Here is an 18,791-nt window from a genome sequence, read left to right as displayed (position 1 = left end):
AGCCCTTCACAGGTTTCTGCGAGTAGTTCCACCCTCCCCAGTAAAAGATTATGTTAGTTACAATATCTACAACAAAAGTTGCAGGTACTCTATTTCAAAATTTAAGTTTATATGTAGATTGTGTAAGACCAAAGACAAAGTCCTATGAACGTTTACCTGCAAGATCATTCTTACATAACAATCAGATCTCAAGAATGTACTAATCTAAAAATAGTCCAAGAAGTTTGTTTCATAAAAATAAAAATGAAAGTTTAAAGCAAACAAAGTTTTGTCTAAAAAGAAAGCGCAAAACCTGTGAGCTTGCAGGGGAGAGAGAAACTCATTGTTGCCAAAAGGCAAAATTTCTGTTTGTAACTATGACCATAAACATACACAAAAAGAAATGTAAATCATAACATAAATATTAAGATTTTCCACTAAAGGTTTAACCAGACTTCTTGCTAGCATTTAAGAAAACTCAAAGCAGAACCAGAGAGGACAAATTCTTAGAACAGAACTCAAAGCCAGCACCAAAAAGTGGAGGAGCGAGGAAAGAATTGTGTTTGGAAAGTTTTAAGTACACCATGTTTCTAAAGGGAATAATCTATCAAACCACAGGAGGTGACTAGAACTGCCATCATCACTGTTAACACAAAGGAATGTAGATTGGGGGGAGGCAACAGAGGAAGGGGGAGAAAGAACAGAGAAGGGAAAAGAAGGAACTTAAAAAAGGGAGCCACAGTAATGGCTACCAGACTCTCAAGGAATTCCTAAAGGAAAGAATAAATCCTTCAAGGTTTTGTTTTAAATAAAGCAATCCATGCAATAAATTGCAGTCTTCTCAGTGGAGTTAGGCTTCCAGTTTATCTGTCCACCATATTTTCATAAATACAGTTTTATACCTCTACTACCAAAGTTTAACACAATGGTTGCAAATATAAATAATTCTCCTTTCAGCCTCCTCATTCTTCTGAATCATAGTACCGTGCAGAAAAATAGCTTTTCAAATGGAAGTAGGGAAATTTAACTTCCCCAAATTTAAAATATCCCTTTACAATTACTGAATCAACTTTAATTCTCCAGTTAAAGAAACAATAACTACAGGCTACGCACTGGCAGGTAAAGGCCACTAGAGGACTGCCAGATTACCACAGGAACATCCCAAAAGGATATCATATCATTAGGGGGATGATCTTGGAGATCAGTATTTCAAGTCTGTCTAACAGGCAGCATGTACTTCCATACGATGAAGAATAACATCTTGCTACTGATGCAAAAAATAGGGATAATTAAAAATAGCAGACATATTAATACCAACAGTATTTCCCAGAAATTCAAAATGAATGAGCAGTAAACACATTTTCTAGTTAGGAGTTCCACCAGCTTATTAAGATCTACTTGAAATGTATGATTTAGCCTTCTGACTCTGAGTGCAACTCTTCTAGGCATTTTCAGAAGCTCACAAGCTCTTCGGGCTTGAACAAGTACCCTGCACCTCCAATAAAACCAGATCAAGTCACATGCTTCATCAGGAAAGTTTGTGCTATTCAGCAAACATTGTACTCCGGGTTTCATAAGCCAGACTCGAAGCAAGCAGGCTCTTCACAATTAAAACACATCCAGGGATGTTTCAGCTTGCCACAAAGATACACAAACTCACTGGTTCTTGCCAGTAACGGTTTTGACAAAAATATTTCCTATCAGTCAGGTATATGAACAGGAGCCAGTGGAACAGTAAAGGCTGCAAAAGAACTGTTCTCAGGAGCTAATTTTAATGTAAGCACAGCGAACCAGAAAATGGATTTGACCAGCTGGCTCAACTGATCCCAAGGCCTAGGATTGGGTATGCACATTACAATTCAGGGACTTCTTGGTTCTGAACCACCCAGCCCCTCCCAGCCCTGCAACCCCAAAGCTAAGGTGCTGCTCCAAAGACCAGTTTCTGGTTTCTGAACCCTGTGGTGGAGATGTCATTTCTCCAAAGGGGAAAACACCCGAACTTGCCGATCCCGATCCCAGCAGTTCAGATCCCTGACTCGAGGCCAACCCTGAGGATCCTCCACAAGACCTAACGCGACCTCCCGAAAGAGCACCCAGAATCTCAAGACCACGTTTCTATCCAGCCTTCTTGCAGGCCAGAAAACATTTAATAAGCCAAATAACCAGAACAAAGCCACGTTACTGCCCTTAGAAAAGCTGGAATGACACAATGAGCCCATTCACTCGCTCACCGAGCCCAACTGGTCCTTACACTTCGGGGGCCATAAACTAGAATCAACTTTCCTACTGCTTGAGGGGCGGGGGGAAGGAAGAAAATAACCTCCGCTCCCATCCAAGAACCACTAGGGAAGGCGGCTATTGTGGGAAAACACGAACCTAGTCGGAGGTAACTCTATCCTTGAGCCAGAGAGGGGGGGGAATCGCCTCAAAATCGCGGGGGGACGTGCCTGCAGACATGTGAGTGCAGGGCAGCGGCACAAAGGAATGTCCGAGCCCCGCCGGGTACGGAGATCGCACCATCCCTTCCCATGCCATCCCTTCCCTTCCCTTCCCCGCACGGCCGGGGCAGGCCGGGCCCTGGGACACACGGCCGTGTGTCCCACCCGTGTGCCCGGATCCCGCCCCGAGCGGCACCATTAAACCTGATAAGTTGGGGGTATTCTTGGATTTTTTTTAGGGGGTGGGGTGGGGGGTGTTGTTGGGGTTTTCTCCCTCCTGGCGGGGCCGCCGCCGCCTCCAGCTGCCGGCAGCAGCCCCGGCCGTGCGGGGGGAGCGCGGCCCGCGCCGAGCGCCGACAACAACAACAGAATATCCAACATCCACGCCGCTTTACCGGTGCAGCGGAAGGGACGGGCGGCCCGCAGCCCCGCAGCCCCGGGGTGACACTCCCGCCCCGCAGGGTCCCCCCGGGCCGCGCTCGCCGCCCTGCCCGCCCGGAGCTGCGCGGTGCCCACGGGGGCTCTGCGAGCGGGTCCGGGGCCGGCTGGGCCGCCTCCCCTCCGCCCGGTACTGCCGCCTGGCTGGCTGGTACCTGCGGGGCTGTTACCTGTTAATTGTTACCTGTTACCCGTCCGGCTGTTGCCGACACGGCTGTTACCCGTCACTCGGGTGGCTGTCGGCACGCACCGGCCGCGCTCGCTGAACTGACCCCCCCCCGCCCCGTGCCCCATACCCGCCCTCCCCGCGGCACCGGCGGTACCTGCGCGGCCGCGCCGCCTCCCCCGCGCGTTATGGCCCGGGCGGCTCAATGGCAACCGAACAAAACACCGCCGGCCACGCCCCCTCCACCGCCCGCCCTCGCCTATTGGCCGCGCCGCCCGCCCGCCGAACCCTGACCCGCCCCACCATTGGCCGGCGGGCCCGTCTGGCCCCGCCCACAAAGGGGGCGGGGGGCGGGGCGCTGCCCAGGTCGCGGCGAGGACGCGCAGCTGCGGGGCGGGGCGGGGCGGGACTACAGCCCCCAGGAGGCTTTGCGGCGGCGCGCCCCGCTCTCATTGGCTAGGCCGGGCGCGTGCGGAAGGGCAGAGGGTGCTGGGGCGATGACGTCATCTCGTGCCCGGATAGAGCCGCGGGGGGTACGCGCACCGTCCTCCTGCTCTTCGCAGCCCTCCTCTTCCTCCTCCTTCCTTATCCTGCTCTTCCAATTCCTCTTCCTCCTCTTCTTCCTCCTCCTTCTCCTAATTCTTCTTCTTTTCCTCCTGGCTCGTGGAACACTCTCTGCTTCTGCTCGCTTTGCTCCTGGTCTTGAACTGCGAATTCTAGTGCATGTAATGGGAAATTATGGTTCATCTGCTTCCATGATCCTTGTCAGTACCGTTGGCAAGGGGTTTGGCTCCATCCTGTATAATCACTTTTTTTGCACGCAGAATTCCCCATTGAGAAAACAACTTATCATCCCTGAAGCATCTCACTGCTAAACCCTTACCCAAACTTAGAGTTAGTTCTGTTGGTTTGGGGGTTTTTTTAGAACGAAGGCGTGATGTAAATCTACCTTTCACAGCCAGGCCCGGTGCGGAGGGACCGGGAATGACCCCCGGGAATGACCACCAGGAACACCCCCCCACCGCCCTGTGCAGCTCCCAGTGCTCGTGTTCCTTTCCCGGGTATTCCCGGCGCTGCGTCCATGTGGTTACACTGCCCTCTGCTTGCCTGCTCCATGCTTCCCTCCGCCGGCCGCTGCCAGGCAGATCCCCTGGAAAAACACCTCACCTCCATCACCCCCGCTACGCGGGTACCCAGAGGGATGCTGCTGCCCTTCCCTCGCCCCTCAAAATGGAGGCCAGGAAAAAATCACCCACGTCTGCTTCTTACTCCACAAGAAGATGTTCCTCCGGGAGTTTCTCAGAAGCAGCTCTGAGTCAGCCGTGGCGAGGAAGTGGGATGTGTTTGGACAACAATTGCACCGTGCACTTGTCAGGGCAGAGGCTGCTTTGTGTGGGTGCCTAATCCTTCACGTCATGAGAAACCAAACCCCGGTTTTACTGTTGCCCACAGGCCCAACATTACCGGGGTACAGGTATTTCTGATTCATGGTAACTGTTAGAGAAGCTCTTCTCATCCCTTTGACAACCAGCTGTTGTTCCAGCCTTCTGCAACCTGTTCCTCTGTGTTTGCACGGGGAATTGTGTTTCACTCACCTTTCCTTTGACCCACAAGTGTTTCAGGTGAATTTACCTCTTTACCCTGTGAGGTTTTGCTGAATTACAAGACAGTATGCTGCAATAGATACCCGAGCTAACATTGCAACATGGAGTCCAAGCTGAAATGGTGTTCCTGGGAAATGCTTACTTTGGCTTGCTTACTTATCTAGGCTGTCAAATTTTATCATTAAAATTAAACCCACTTTTATTTCAAACAGCATTAGTAGGTTTTGCTTCTGGTCTTCATCACTGTCCTCTCAGCTTTTGCACTCTATACAACCCTGTAGTGCTTTTCTCAAATAGTATTCCAAGATTCCTTACCCTGATTATACAATGAATATTTAAATTAGTGTTCTATTTCTCAGAAAGATCAACACATACCTCTCTTCAGAAAGATCTCAGAAGCGATTACAGGTACACAGAGGAAAGTACACAGCTTTCTCCCATCACTCAGTCCTGGCTCTTGAAATACTTTCTGGTTGTGCTCATTTTGCTCCTGGCCTTATTGTGAATTCTAGTGCATGGGAAATTGTAGTTCATCTGCTTCCATGATCCTGTCCATATCCTTGGCAGGGATTTGGCTCCATCCTGTAATCAGTTTTGTATGCAGAGTTCCCCACTGAAAACAAGTTATCCCTGAAGCATTTAATTGCTAAATCCTTGTCCAAACTTAGAATTGATAATTTTGTTTTTTAGAAAAATGAAGTCATGATATAATTTTACCTTTCACAACCACCCTGTCTAAGGATTCTGCTGGAGCAGAGCAGCTCAGGCATGAGATTTTGATGCAAAACTGGTTTTCCTTTACCTTCGAGTTCAACCATTTCCAGAGTTTTGAAACAATAATATTTCCCACAGTTAAGCCTCAATATTTTCCTCCAGCATCCTGCATTGTCTCTGCTTCAAGGAGGGTAAAACCAGAGGGAACTTTTTGTTTCTGGAGCTGATATTTCTTGATTGCAACAGTTTAGTTACAGCCGTGGCTGCAGTGATGGGGGAGGCACATGAAAAAGGCACAGCCACACTCCCCCAGCAGCCAGTGCTGCTGCTCCCAGCTTCCATAGGCTGGATATTTCCATCTAGGGCAAAACTTTGCAGTAATTAAATTATCTTGCAGATTAGATAACTCTTAGATCTTTTTTTCTCTTTTTCTGCAATGCTCCCCTGTAATTTCTCCCTTGATTTATCACTTTCCATTCTTTTCTCAAACTTTATGAGCTTCTTTTTCCCCATTGTGACAATGGCTGATACTTCTCTTGGGGCGGAGCTGCTTTTACCAGTCTGTGGTCCAAAAACAGGTGGAAAGCTGAGCCCTAAACTATTGGTGTTACAGAGGTGGCACGTCCTATGATCAGCTGGTTGCATCCTAAAACTCAACACATGGGCAAACCATATAGAGTGGCCAACAAAAACCAAGGGACAGGGTGGGAGACAGGAGTGAGTGGTCATGTCTGAGACAGGGCAGGTGGCAGCTTTAATCAATGTCGTTCAGTATTCAACCAGAGTCTTCTCTCATTTTATACCCAAGAGTAAAAGCCCTGGCGGGGATCCAGTTTATAATTCAGATCTTGGTAAACACAGACCTAAATTTCCCTCATGACAAGGTTCGATAGTAATTGTCTAGCACTTTAAATATCTAATTACAAACATGCTACCACATGGTAAAGTGGTCGGTGTCTGTTCACTCAACTGTGTGTCTTCAGGAAGGGCCATCTGTTTCCAACAAACAGTGAGACATGAATGTAGGCAGGTTTCTAAATTAAAAAAAAAAAAAAAGAAGAAGAAGACGAGAGAGAGAGGAAAAAAAACCCAGAAGTACAGACACAAAGCTGTATTTACAATAAAGAACAGGCTGAAATAGGTTCAATCAGAATGAAACTCAGGAGACAGTTTTCAATTAGTGGAACTGAGAGATGGCATGGCTGCTCTGAGATGTCCTTCTGGGCGTTATCTTATGCACCTAAACTACTGCATTAAGATGACAGAAGCCTTCACTACGTGTTCAGTTTGGCCCATCTCGACCCCCGTGTTCCATAAAGGAGTTGCAGTTGCTCTTACCTCCTGTCTCCACACCTAGGTCACACATCCAGTTATTCAAGAAAGGGAATGTTTTCCCCTCCTTAGTCAGAACATGGTAGATAGGCATGAGTGACACTCTGGCTTTGCCTCTCAGGCAAAAACAACAGAGAGACCTTAACGCTACGTGCGTGTGTGTGTGTGTGTGTGTGTGTGTGTGTTACTACTAAGCTGCTGCCACTCTAGTCAAATTACCACCTGAGATAAAGAAGGGAAGCAGAGGAGACTATGCAACTCAATTCTTTTTTTTGCTGTTATTTTCATACTGTTTGTAGATAAGGAGCCCAGCAGCTATTTGATGTACAGACATGAAGTGCAAAAATAGTTCAGACACTCTGTAACGTGCACAGCGGCTCGTAAGGTTCATACAAGCATTTCCAACAGTATTTCAAACTGATTTTTCGAAAGTATTTTGCTGTGTACATTGATTAACTCAACATCAGTAAAGCCAAAAGTTAGTGTATTTACTACATAGTGTTCTTACAGTGAGTTAAAGAAGCAAGACAAGTGGGTTGAGATAGCAGGTCTCAGCTGGGATAGCAAGTCTCAGGTAAATTTATCCCAAATCATGGTATTTCTCTTCTTGTAGCAATCACTGTTACCATTCCTCTACTTCCCCATAAAATACATATAATGGCAAAGGGGCCTCTTTTTTAAAAGACAAATTTATGAAGGCCTGTCAGAAGGAGTCCAGATCCAATAAAATCCTTCACTGATCCCGTTTCCCTCAGGTTCACTTTGCATTCACCCTTGGGAGCAAGAGAGCAATGTGGATTCCATCTCCCAGCCCAGGGAGTCCCCACGCAAGGGGGTGAAGAAAGAAACTGGACTGACTCTGGAGACTGACACAGAGCAGGTACAGGAGACACTGCTTGGGTATTGAGGGGTGCTGATATCCTTCCTGTTTTGAGGGGATGTTTGAGCATGACTGAGCCCCATCAAAGCTGCTTTTCACACTTCTGCATTCTCTTTGTTGACCAGTTTCACAGGTTCTGGGCACAAGAAGAAGTTCTGCCACTGATTACATGTATCAGTTGGTGGGTTTAATGTAAACCTTGCTCAGACTGCTCAAACAGGTGACGTTTCTGTATAATGTACTTTTCCTCACTTACGTCCAAGGGCTTATAAATGAGATAAGGCAATAAGAATGATAAATAAATAAGCCAGAATTGAGAAGCAAAGCTATGTTCAGCATCAAAATCCGAAACAAGTAGAGGGCTCACATCCTGGAATATTAGAGTCGGGGGTGTCTCGCATACCACTATGAGCTGGCTAGACATTATGTTCTTTCTGAACTCTTAAAAGGATTTTGAAAATGTTGAGTTAATCATGAGCAGATCAGGTTTTATTGAATTTCATGGAAGAGTGACTCCATCCTGTGCCCCCTGTACACAGCTGACTTTCCCTACTCCCAGCCTTTCACCTCCATTACCTGCTATTCCAGCTACACAGTTGCCTGTTTCTTCTTAAATTGAGCCATCTGGCCAGGATAGAATTCATTTTTCAGGATATGAATTAGCCACTGGATTTTAAAAAGGGCAAATCAAGCTCCAAGTGCTGAGCCATTACAGCATTGTTCAGTTTTCCATTGCAGTCCCCGAGGAACAGCCCCAATCCTGAGAACTCTAAATCACTAAGAGTTCAGCCAAAGCATCTTCTGCCTACTCAAGTTTCTAGTCCTTCCTACATACGTTTCCAAGTGCCTTGTTCTTTTTGCAATATGCAGCACTTCCTTCTTAGACCTTTCCAACATTTATCTGCTTTTCATGGCTTGTTCACCTCCTGACTGAGCCTTTTCTCAGCCCAGAACTTTTCCCCAGCTCGTGTCTCCTTGAAAAAGCCAGGGGCAGCACAGGTGCAGCAGGTTCTCAAGTCTGCAGTTTTTTCTGCCAGGACAAGGCTTATGGAGCTCCTGCAAACTCCTCTAGTGATTTCCAACACCAGGCATAGGGAAGACAGATCACTAACAAGTGAATTTGATTAATAAGCCCTGTTACTTAAAGCACACTCTGCCCAATGTATCACACTTCTTATGGTTCACCATCCTTAATATAGAATTTCTATATGAGCCATTTCATCTGCTTCTCATTTTTTATGAGTTGAGTTTGGGGTTTTTTGTTTTGTTTCGGGTTTGGTTGGTTTTGTTTCATTTTGGTTTGCTTTTTTTTTTTTTTTGTTTTAAGGAGATGCTGGTTAGTACTGTTCTGGTTCATTTCTGCTTTTACTTTCCCAGAAATCTGAGACAGTAATTAGCAAACTAATTTTCCTTTTTAAACACACTGGATAAATACTTTCATTGCGTAAGAATTGTTCATACCTGCATAGATATTATTTTCTTTTATTCTACCTCAAAATCTGCTGTAAAGTGGTAGAAGATGTGCAGTGGGCAGTGTCATGGTGTCAGGCCTTAATATCTTTTACCATTTTCCAGGAAACAAAGGTCTTCCAAACACGAAACTTTACTGGAAAACAAAGCCAGTAATATCTGTGTGTCACTCCATCTCATTCCTAAATGGACTGCGGTTGGATAAAGCAGGAACTATTTTAATCATCAAATCAAATCAGGGATTTAGGGATGCATTTTCATTGTGTTTCAGCTGAACGGAGTGATACATACCCAAGATTTTAACCATGAATTCTTCACAAAGATTTGTGCATATTAATAATCAGGTATAGTCAAGTATTAAAGGGTTGTCTTCTACATCTTATATTTCTGGATAATTTCCCCTGCAGAAGGCAATTCAAACACCACATTTTTCCTCATGCTCCCAGACCTGCCTCCTCTGCTCCAGCTAAAATTGCATCCTGTCAGAAATCCTGTCCCAGACACGTCACTGGCAGATCGAGCCCACTGTGACTCAAACAGAACTTTTCATTTTCTCTCCCTTTCCTCCCCCACTAATCCAATCTCATCCCATTCATACCCCTTCACTCTGCTCTGCAGTGTCCTTTAGCCACACAAGCCTCCTCCTCCTAACTCTCCAGTGGCTCTATTTTTGTTGTATCAACACACACTCCTCATCTTTCCATTCAAAGCCCTTTGCAGCCTGTTCTGCCACTGCCTACCTTTCACTCAAGCAAAGGATGTTCTGCCTCTTGAGCCTCCCAGACACTACAAACTGCACTGTAAGATCACCCACTGTGGCCTTGACTTACCTCAGGCCCTTACATTTCACAGAGATACTCATATATTAAGCCCAAAGTTTTCAATTAAACTAAAGCATTTTTATTCTCAGGAGAGTAACCTGTGTTTCACAAGCAGAAAACAAGAGTGATCACCATGGCCTGAGGCTTTTATGATGGCCTGGATGATTCAGGAGGTCAGTCAGGCTGTTGGCTGCAGAGGAAGGGGATAAAAAAAGACTAATGAATCTTCATGTCCTTGCTTCCCTGACTGGGAGGGAAATGTATTCCTGACCCCCAATCAACCCTGTGCAAGAGAGCAAGAGACATCCATCAGTCCTGTAGAAAGAGGGGTTTCCTCATCACTTCAAAGCATCCATTTAAACTGTTCTGTGTTTTGAGCTATGAGACATCTTGGATGTTTCTGAAGAAGGGAGGAGATAATATTGGAACTAATAAATTTTAAAATCTGTTTTAATGAAACTTGGTGTCTTTTGGATGTGTTTCGAGGCTGACTGACTAAGATGCAAGTCCTGACTGAATCTTTTTTTGCACTTGTAGGGGGGTAGGAGAAAACTTCACACATTTAGGGTTTCTTTTCTGTGTTTTCTGCAGTCTGAGAGTGCAGGAGCTGATTAAGCGGCTTTGTCTTCAGTGGGAGCATTTGAAGGGTGTCTTCTGTGCATTTGGCTACTTCCATGAATTGTGTGCAACCTCCAAAAGGTCTCTAAACCTTTACCAAATTCAGCTGAAGTTGCCCAACTGGTTTTAAATCTGTTACACTGTGTACAGGTATGCACAGACAGGCAGAGATGACACGCAACAGTGGCTACGTGTTATCATGGAAGCACAGAGTGGTTTGGGCTGGAAGGGACCTCTAAAAGTCATCTAGTCCAACCCCCCTGCAATGAACAGGGATGTCTTCAACTAAATCAAGTTGCTCAGAGCCCTGTCCAACCCGACCTTGGATGTTTCCAGGAATGGGACACCTACCACCTTTCTGGGCCGCCTGCGCCAGTGCTTCACCACGGTCATCATAAAAAATTTCTTCCTTATGTCTCTTCTAAATCTTTTTTTTCTCCCTCATCTCCAACACTATTGGTTAAAGACAGGAGATTTGATAATAGCCATTATTTGAATACTGAACTGGAGTTGTTACAAGTCAGTTGAAGGCTGTGCACAAAGCCTTACTCCCAGAAAAGAGCTGAGCAGGAAGAGTTATGATACAGGTACTGGGCTCAGAAAGCAGCATTGGTGGTCCAGTGCTCCAAACCTGGCACCCATAGGGTGAGACTCCCTGGCTTCTTCTGGAAGCTAATGAAGCACCTCATGGCTTAGTTTAAGTCAAAGAAAAGCACAGTGCATTGCCATGTAAGCAGCAACACACATTTACAATCACAAAAAAATGCCTGTGATTTCAAACTGCAATATATCAACACAATGAGGACCACCAGAATCATAACAAAGATCAGCCATGGAACCTCTGTCTTCTTAAGAAGCTACCAAAGGACACTTCTTGGCTTTTCTTGTCTCTTGGCAAGGATTATATACTTATTCTGTGCTGGTGCACTGCCCAGCATAACAGGGACCTGGACCACCACAAGAGTTCCTGGATACTTTGGGTAGATAAATAATAACGGTAATCTGCAAGCAAGAAATTGCTTTGAGGGTTCAGGGCAGTGGAGTGTTTTCTGTGAACCAAAAAATGTAGCTCGTCCTCCCAAACAAATCAGTTAAAATACTCTGCATACAGATCTGCAGGTCCCAAATGCAGGGAGGCCACTGTAAACAGCTAAAAGAATTTCTCTCTCCCCTCCCCGAGAGCTATCATCAAATATGTTTTTTAGAGGAAGAAATGCAATCTTCAAGTGTATTTTTTCTGTTTCAGTTCTTTTTTAATGTTCCAAAGACAGTACTTATTTAAAACAAGCACCTCAAACTTTGTCGTTAAGATAGCTGTTCTAATTTTTTTACAAGTGGTGCATTTTTAAACTCATTATGCCTGTATGCTGAGGCCTTCTGTGAATAAAATTAAAGGCAAGCTTCGTGAGAGCAATGTATTTTTTTCCTGGTTACCAACCTTGTACAAATTAAAAGCACATTAACCACTTTGAAAATAAATCCGACTGCAGTTCAACCTCTTTGGAGTTTTAGTTTGAAGATAGCGGTGGCATTCCACTGGCTAAGCCACTTGAGTGAATTTCCTGATTTTGCTTGGTTGCTTAATTTCCTGTTGGGCTCACATTTTGCCTAATTCAAGACAAAAAGACCCCTATAAATGGGATGAATGATTGAAATTGCAGAGCTGGACATAGTAATTTGATTGCAGTTCAGCATATGCCTCTCTGAACAGAGGTAGAATTTCCGAGACAGGCATGTAAGTAACTCTAAAAATGTCTTCAATTCATTTTTAATTCATTGCTTTAAAGTATTTTCTCCCCTTATTGAATTACCCATCTATGTATCCAAATATCTGTTATCAAAGGTCTTCTCCTTGTGTTCAGGGTTTAATGTGTGTCCATGACAAGTTTCCCCCTGTTATGACATCACTCCCGAGTCTCTAAAACAGCACAAAATGTAAAACAATAGGAAGTGCTATGGTCTGTTATTCATAAAAGCTCTCTACCAGTAATTAGGACTACATTTAAAGCAGATCTCCTTCTCTGCCTCATTTTTGCAGGGATAGGCTTAACATTCAACTTTTAAATACTCAGGATTGCGAATGGGACTAAATAATGCTTTAGTCAGAGCCTATAAATAATGGATATATAATATATAGAATTGCAGTCTCTAACCTGATTGTTCCACACATCTTTCCTTTAAGTGTTGTCAATCACACTGTGCAAAATTACTGGGCTATAAAAGCTTAGAGTAAAACTGCTGGGTTTTTCCAATGTCCCTTCCTCAGTGGACACTGCCTGTGCGGGTTTACTTATCAGTTAGATCAGGGGGAGACTTTGTGAATTAAAAGATGCACTTTGCAGCTTTATCTGAACATCATCATCCTGGGCTCAGCTGGATCTTTTCTGGGAAGGATTTCCAGGCAGCTCTGTCTGAGAATACAGTCCTTCCACAGCATTAGCCATGGGAGCTAATGTCCAGGAGCTCCCAGAATGTCACCTGTATGGGGCTGGAAGCTTTAGGGATTTGAACTCTGTACAGACCAAGGCTAAAATAAAACCAATACAACATCCTGTTACAAGGTCAGTTTCTGCAATATCTGTTGTTCAAGGATCTTTTCTGTCAAAAACTTGGTGGTGGAATGAGTACCGAATAATGAATATAGGTGAACTGAACCTCTGTATTTGTTAAACTAAAATGTTAGCTTGGCTTTGGATGCTCTGGCCTGATGATTCTGAAAGGGCTGTTGTGAACCACATTTCCAGCAGCTTGATTTGCTTCAAATGTGACAGACGGATCCTGCAGGAAATGAAAGTGCTGTGTCTTCTTTTCTGAAAAATATTATTATTGTTATTATTATTAAGCACATACTCTTGTGTCTTTTTTTATCAGATGGTCTTTTAGTGGCAGGGATCTTCTCACTAGGTTGTACATCTGGTTAATGGCCTAGAACTTCATCACTGTTAAAAGATATTCCTAACAGGAACTGAGATCAAAGATCAAGCTAATGGAAGAAAAAACAACAAAAGATGAGAGCCAGTCCTCTGTTAGGAGGGTCTAGATTCTATCCTTGCAGAACTTTATCTGGTAAGTATTTTTCCATCTTGACTTCCATCTCCATGATGACTATAAGCCAGATCCTGTGATCTTTATATTGACCAGCGTTGTACTTAAAACTACATCAATTAGACTGCATTTGATCTGGGCACATTTTTAACCCACCATCTTTTAACTTCTTGAAAAATCCATTTTACCTACCAAGAGCTATATAATACTGCCTCTAAAAATACTGTGCCTGGGCATCCTCACACCCATGAACTGAGAGTACTAGCTTTTCCATGGTTGTGGAATTGGTCTGAAGCTCTGGGTTCTTGCAAATAGAAGAATGTAGGTCGAGACAGGGAAAATAATTTTTCAGAAGAGCCAAGTATACATGGATCCAACAGCCTCTTGAAATTTTACAAACTAGGTAGCTCTGAGAGTGGGCTTCAGGTTTCCATCTGTATAGCAGCAAATTTAACAGTATGTATGTAGCATAAACATGACCAGGATACCATCACTGATTCAGGTGGCTCTATTTTTATGTTATTTTATTTTTAAGCTAGGTAGGAGTAGCCATGCTTTAAATTAAACCCATCACTTCCACACAATTGAAGAGGTATTTACAGAAGATGCAGACACTTTTCATGCCAAATGTTGTGCATGTACAGAGAACCAACAATCACAGTTAATTTCTGAGCCTGTACTCTGTACCCAGGAAGCAGCAACGTGCCTCCTTATCACCACAAAAGCATGGGGGAAGGGATTCTATAGAGGGGGTTATGCTTTTTTTTTTTTCCCCCAATGCTGGAAGTTGTGAAATGCCTCGGATTTCTTTTTGCCTGCGTGTGTCCAGGCTGGCAGGAAGGTGCTCTGTCTAGCAAGGTCTGCAGGCTGCTACAGCAAAGGGCCTGGCAGCATCTGAGAGCTTTAACTGCAAGTCATGGCAGACAAAAGCAGCGCCTGTTGCATTCCACCTGTTATCTCTGGGAGTCAGCAGCGCTGCCTTCCCCCTCCAGCTGCCGGCAAGTCCTGGCAGTGCCGAGATAACATTTGGTTCAAGATCTGCTCGTGCCAGGTTATCGATAAAGTGAGGAAAACGAATACCTGGAGGGAGCAAGGCTTGGTTTTCAGCTCGCTTAATTTATGGGCCAAGTCTAGCCTGGTGCGATTGAAGTCCAGCTGTCAGCGTTCATGTCACTCAGCTTTTAGAGGATGTCATTTTGCTACGGCAGGACATGAAAGGGGGTTTGAAGAACACTTTGCAGTGCTGGTGGCTGAATGCTGCATTTCTGGTTACAATTAACAGCACATTCTCACCAACTCTCCCCGATTCTGCTTGTTCACAGGCCCGGGGCAACCGGAATATCTTTCTTTTGTCCCACACTCCTTCATCACCATGGCAACAAATGGGCAAATATCATAGGGATTTTTTTTTCTTTTTTTAATTTGCAAGTAGACTGGTGAGTTTTCAAGACCACACACACACGCAGAGTAGAAGTAGTTCAAACTCGGGGATTAGCACGTTAAAACCAGTGGGTTTAAGCAGTAACTCGGGCTGTGGCCTGGCTCCAAGCCAGTGCCCACTGGAAAACATCCTCACCAAGTCACACAGCGCAGTGGTGACAACACAAGTGTGTGGGCCACGTTCAAGGCCAGCCTGTGGTTGTTGTCACCAGCAATTACAGGGAGGTTGAGGTCCTCCCCAGGACCACCCTGAGCCCATCGTAAGTGTGTCACTGGTGGAAACAAAGGTCAGCTCTTGTGCAGGGGTTTAAAAACTGAACTTGCTCTCCCTGTAGCCCAGGGCCCGCAGGGACACCGCACTCACTAATCATTGTGGGCTGGGAATGAAAGTCACCATCTGCCTCAATAAGTGCTGGCCCCAAATGGAAGGGCAAAAGGACTAACACCAGTAGCTCATCATACACTGGGAATTAAGGGAGAGGATTCACCTCTGCCTTTGTGCACGTTGAAACCCTTGTTTCACCAAGAACCCCACCAGGCAATGCCCTTCCATGCAGCAGTTAATTACAGGATTGGGGCTATAGGCAAATGTGGACTTCCGATTTCTGGTTTGGAGTCTGGGAAAGGGTCCTTGCCAGCGGCAGCTGCTGCAAGGTACTGTGTCTTTAGCTCATTAGGCTGATAGATCACCTGGCATGAGATCCCAGGGAGCTTGGAGGCTCTCATCTGCAGCCTCTGGATCCAGAAGGTAGCCAGAAGCTCTGAGTTTTTCCCTAACCTGCGGTTCCTTAAGCACCCTGCAACATCTGTGTGACTTGGGTATTTCATGGGAAAATTTTCTTTTTGTTGGTTACGTGTTGCTGCTTGCACATGTTTTTTTCCCCCTGTATCTAGACCATCTATTCTTTTCAAGTGACAGATACTAAAAGTAGTAAGCTGTAAAAACATGTACCACTGGAGTTACAAAGAAAATCTCTTGGGAGATGGTAAAACAAACCCAGTCCCAAACACCCTCCCCTTGCCCACATTGCCAAACCACCTCCTTTTCTACCACCCTGCCAACAACTCAATTCTTCCACAATACCTACAGGGAGGGAGGTGGCAGCAGATTAAAAAGCCAGGTTCCTCCCTCGCCGAGGTTTCCCAGCACGTATTGCCGGCCCGGGGAATACGGGGGAAGGGCAGAGGAAAGGCTGGCTCTGCCCTTAGTAGGGCCAAGCAAGTTTTCTGGCTGTATAAAATATATTAAGTCCCAATCTCGCTGGAGCCGGTGTTGAAAGATTTCAGCAAGGCCAACACTTGACCTTTCTCAGACAATAGCCCCGGCCCTAATTGGCAACTGCTCATTGTGCGGTTTCAGCTGTGCTGAACAGGCGGGTTTCATGCTCGTTCCCCCGTGGGCTCAGGTCTGGGGCTGCGGGCGGGAAGCGGCGAAGGTTTGGTGATTCCTGATTGTTCTATAATGCCACCTGCTGACTCGAGGGCGACGGTAGCCAGTGTATCAAAAGTCCTTTCACGGAGCCCTGCTTTTAACTTCAGTGCTATTTATATTAATGGGATCATTCAATGCACTTCACTCATGTCCTGATTTAGAGTCCGAGGACAGCCCCGAGTTACAAATCCTGAGTGAGCACCGCAAGATATATTGGACGCTAACTATACTGGCTTATTGTGCTTCTGTTGGGTTGTGACTACGAAATATAATGAGGAGGTGATTGAAAAGGTCTTGAAACTCAAAATATTAACATGTCTGTTTATAACACACTATGCTTGTTCATGACTGATGCAAGCAGCAAACATCTGTGTGCCAGCACTACAATGCATCTTCACCGAGTGACCAAGATGATAAAAGGGGCTATAAGTGGCTACTTTACTTCCAAGGGAGGCCGGGATCTTACTCCTGCTACAAGCATCCATAGCAATTCATGCAAAGATACATAGAGTAATAAAGAGGCTCCCATCCAGAAGAGGCTCCCTATCACCTACTTTGCAAAGCCTGGGAAAGTGCAAACACCGATCTGGAGTGAATGCCACACCGCTAATTTAATCTTTTTACAAATTGAAAAATCATGGCCCTTTTATCTAACAAAATCTGCACTTCCTGAACTCATCCCATTATGCTAGTTGGTCCTTGTTCTTCATCACTTCCCTGTCTTGACCAAAATCCTATTTTCACCTCCATCTCTGGCTGAACCCTTTTGTTGAGGTATCACCTCCCTTGCAGGGCGTACATGCTCCCAGCACACCTCAGCTACTCCTGCTGCTCTGCCTGTGCTCTGCTGGTCCACTCACATCCTTTCAGCTTCTCTTTCCCGTAGCTTTTGCTCCTGGCACCGATCTTACTTACCAGCTCCATAAACAACTGTTCATCCAGGCCTCTCTCTACCAGCACCTGCAGCAAATCTTTGTGTCTCACTTACGAGCTCCAGGTTGATGTTCAGGGTACATTTTTCAGAGGGCTCCTGACATGGGCAGCTTGACGCTCTCCAGCGCAGCAGAGTCAGGCACTGCAACGCCTTTGCACCACTCTGCTCCTTCTGGCACCTTAATGAGGTCTAATTTTTTGTGCTGGCCTCCCACACACTTAATAAAAGACGCACATTCAAGCAGGCTTTGTGCCCAGAACGCAATTAAGCATCCAACTGTCCGATCTGTGTGGCCAAATCCTCGGTGTTCCCGGGGGTTCTCAGGTGCAGGTTCACACTGGTTCATCAGGTTTCCATAGGGGGGAGGAAATGTAATTTAGCTCTTTCAGTCTTAGTCATTGAAAATAAAAGGGGAGTAAGTGAAGCTTGTCTTTGGCTATAGGAATGGCAAACAAACCAGGCATGATTCTTTATCTTAAAAGTGAAATTTGCAAGTGAACAAGGCATTATAATTGATGCAGATTTAAAGATATGAGGTGAGGCTATTCCGTGTTGCAGTTTGAATGACAAACCTTATCTCGCTTTTCCCATCCCCTCCCTTTTTCTTCCCTTGCACAGCAAAATGCTCAGCAATAATTTCTTCAGGCCCAGTCCTCAGAACTGCCATTCCCTACAACTCCAGCAGTTTTTTTGAGCAGCCGGAGATATTTAGCAACCCTGAAGAAATCTCCCCATCGAACCTCTCTTTCATCACAAGCTGACACCAGAAATGTCACAGTACCTGTGATGAGCGGTTTCACTATGTGCTCTGGGTCAGTCTGTGCCACTAACAAAAATATTATGTGTGATAAAAACAAGTCAAAGCCACAGCACAGAAAATAACTTGTGCATCAGCCCACATGAATATGTGGAGTGACACAGTCTGCCTGACTGATACAAAGAGATCTATCTATCTATCTATCTATCTATCTATCTATCTATCTATCTATCTATCTATCTATCATCTATCTATCTATCTATATATCCTGGAGATAGATCAGGTGTGTTTAATTCCAGAACTGAATCAAACTCAAGCTCTGGACTATTAACTGTGCACTCTGCCAAACTGGAAGTGCCTTTCATCATAGAGCTGTGGCCTCTGCCCGTCAGCACCTTCCCAGGAAATGCCTGGCATGGCAGTGTGGACAGTTCAGAGCCAGCTCTGGCTCCACCCATGGTCCTTCAGCACCATCTCAGCAAACTTTGCATCCTCAGGGATGTCTGGCTCCTCCTCATGCTGCACACTAGGGCTCACCAAAAATATACACCTGCAGTTTCATTCTATAAAAAACCATCTTGATGGGATACAGCACAGCCCTGGCATTTATTTGGGCACTTTGAACCTCAACTATGATGTCTTAGGGCCCAGAGGAAACCACAGCACCATAGACATACTTTTGTAGCCAGACTGTGCCAGAAATCAACATCTGCTCCATTCTAT

At 45.3% G+C, this 18,791-nt stretch overlaps 2 protein-coding genes across 9 annotated transcripts in view; both read right to left on the bottom strand.

Moving 5' to 3' along the window:
* FAM53A (family with sequence similarity 53 member A) overlaps nucleotides 1-3,292 on the bottom strand; it is a 70,786-nt gene extending 67,494 nt beyond the window's left edge. For 2 of the 8 annotated variants that reach the window (XM_051798613.1, XM_051798616.1), the window contains exon 1: nucleotides 3,179-3,292. The gene's annotated coding sequence lies outside the window, so the exon portion shown is untranslated. Of the gene's footprint in view, nucleotides 1-2,812; nucleotides 2,912-3,010; nucleotides 3,126-3,178 lie in introns of those variants that run through there. The other 6 variants (XM_051798607.1, XM_051798614.1, XM_051798610.1 and 3 more) reach the window with 5 other exon arrangements.
* A 9,486-nt stretch (nucleotides 3,293-12,778) lies between these two features.
* Nucleotides 12,779-18,791, bottom strand: part of LOC127476121 (histone RNA hairpin-binding protein-like) — a 31,571-nt gene continuing 25,558 nt past the window's right edge. The window contains exon 9 of the mRNA XM_051798641.1: nucleotides 12,779-13,270. Within this exon, the coding sequence (XP_051654601.1) occupies nucleotides 13,127-13,270 (144 nt within the window). The 3' untranslated portion in view covers nucleotides 12,779-13,126. The remainder of the gene's footprint in view (nucleotides 13,271-18,791) is intronic.

The sequence above is a fragment of the Manacus candei genome, unplaced genomic scaffold, assembly GCF_025592945.1.
Source record: "Manacus candei isolate 608988 ecotype Guabito, Panama unplaced genomic scaffold, ASM2559294v1 h1tg000048l, whole genome shotgun sequence".
NCBI classification, from domain to species: Eukaryota; Metazoa; Chordata; class Aves; order Passeriformes; family Pipridae; genus Manacus; species Manacus candei.
Note: the sequence above shows the minus strand (reverse complement) of the source record. Positions and strands in the feature narration are given on the sequence as shown.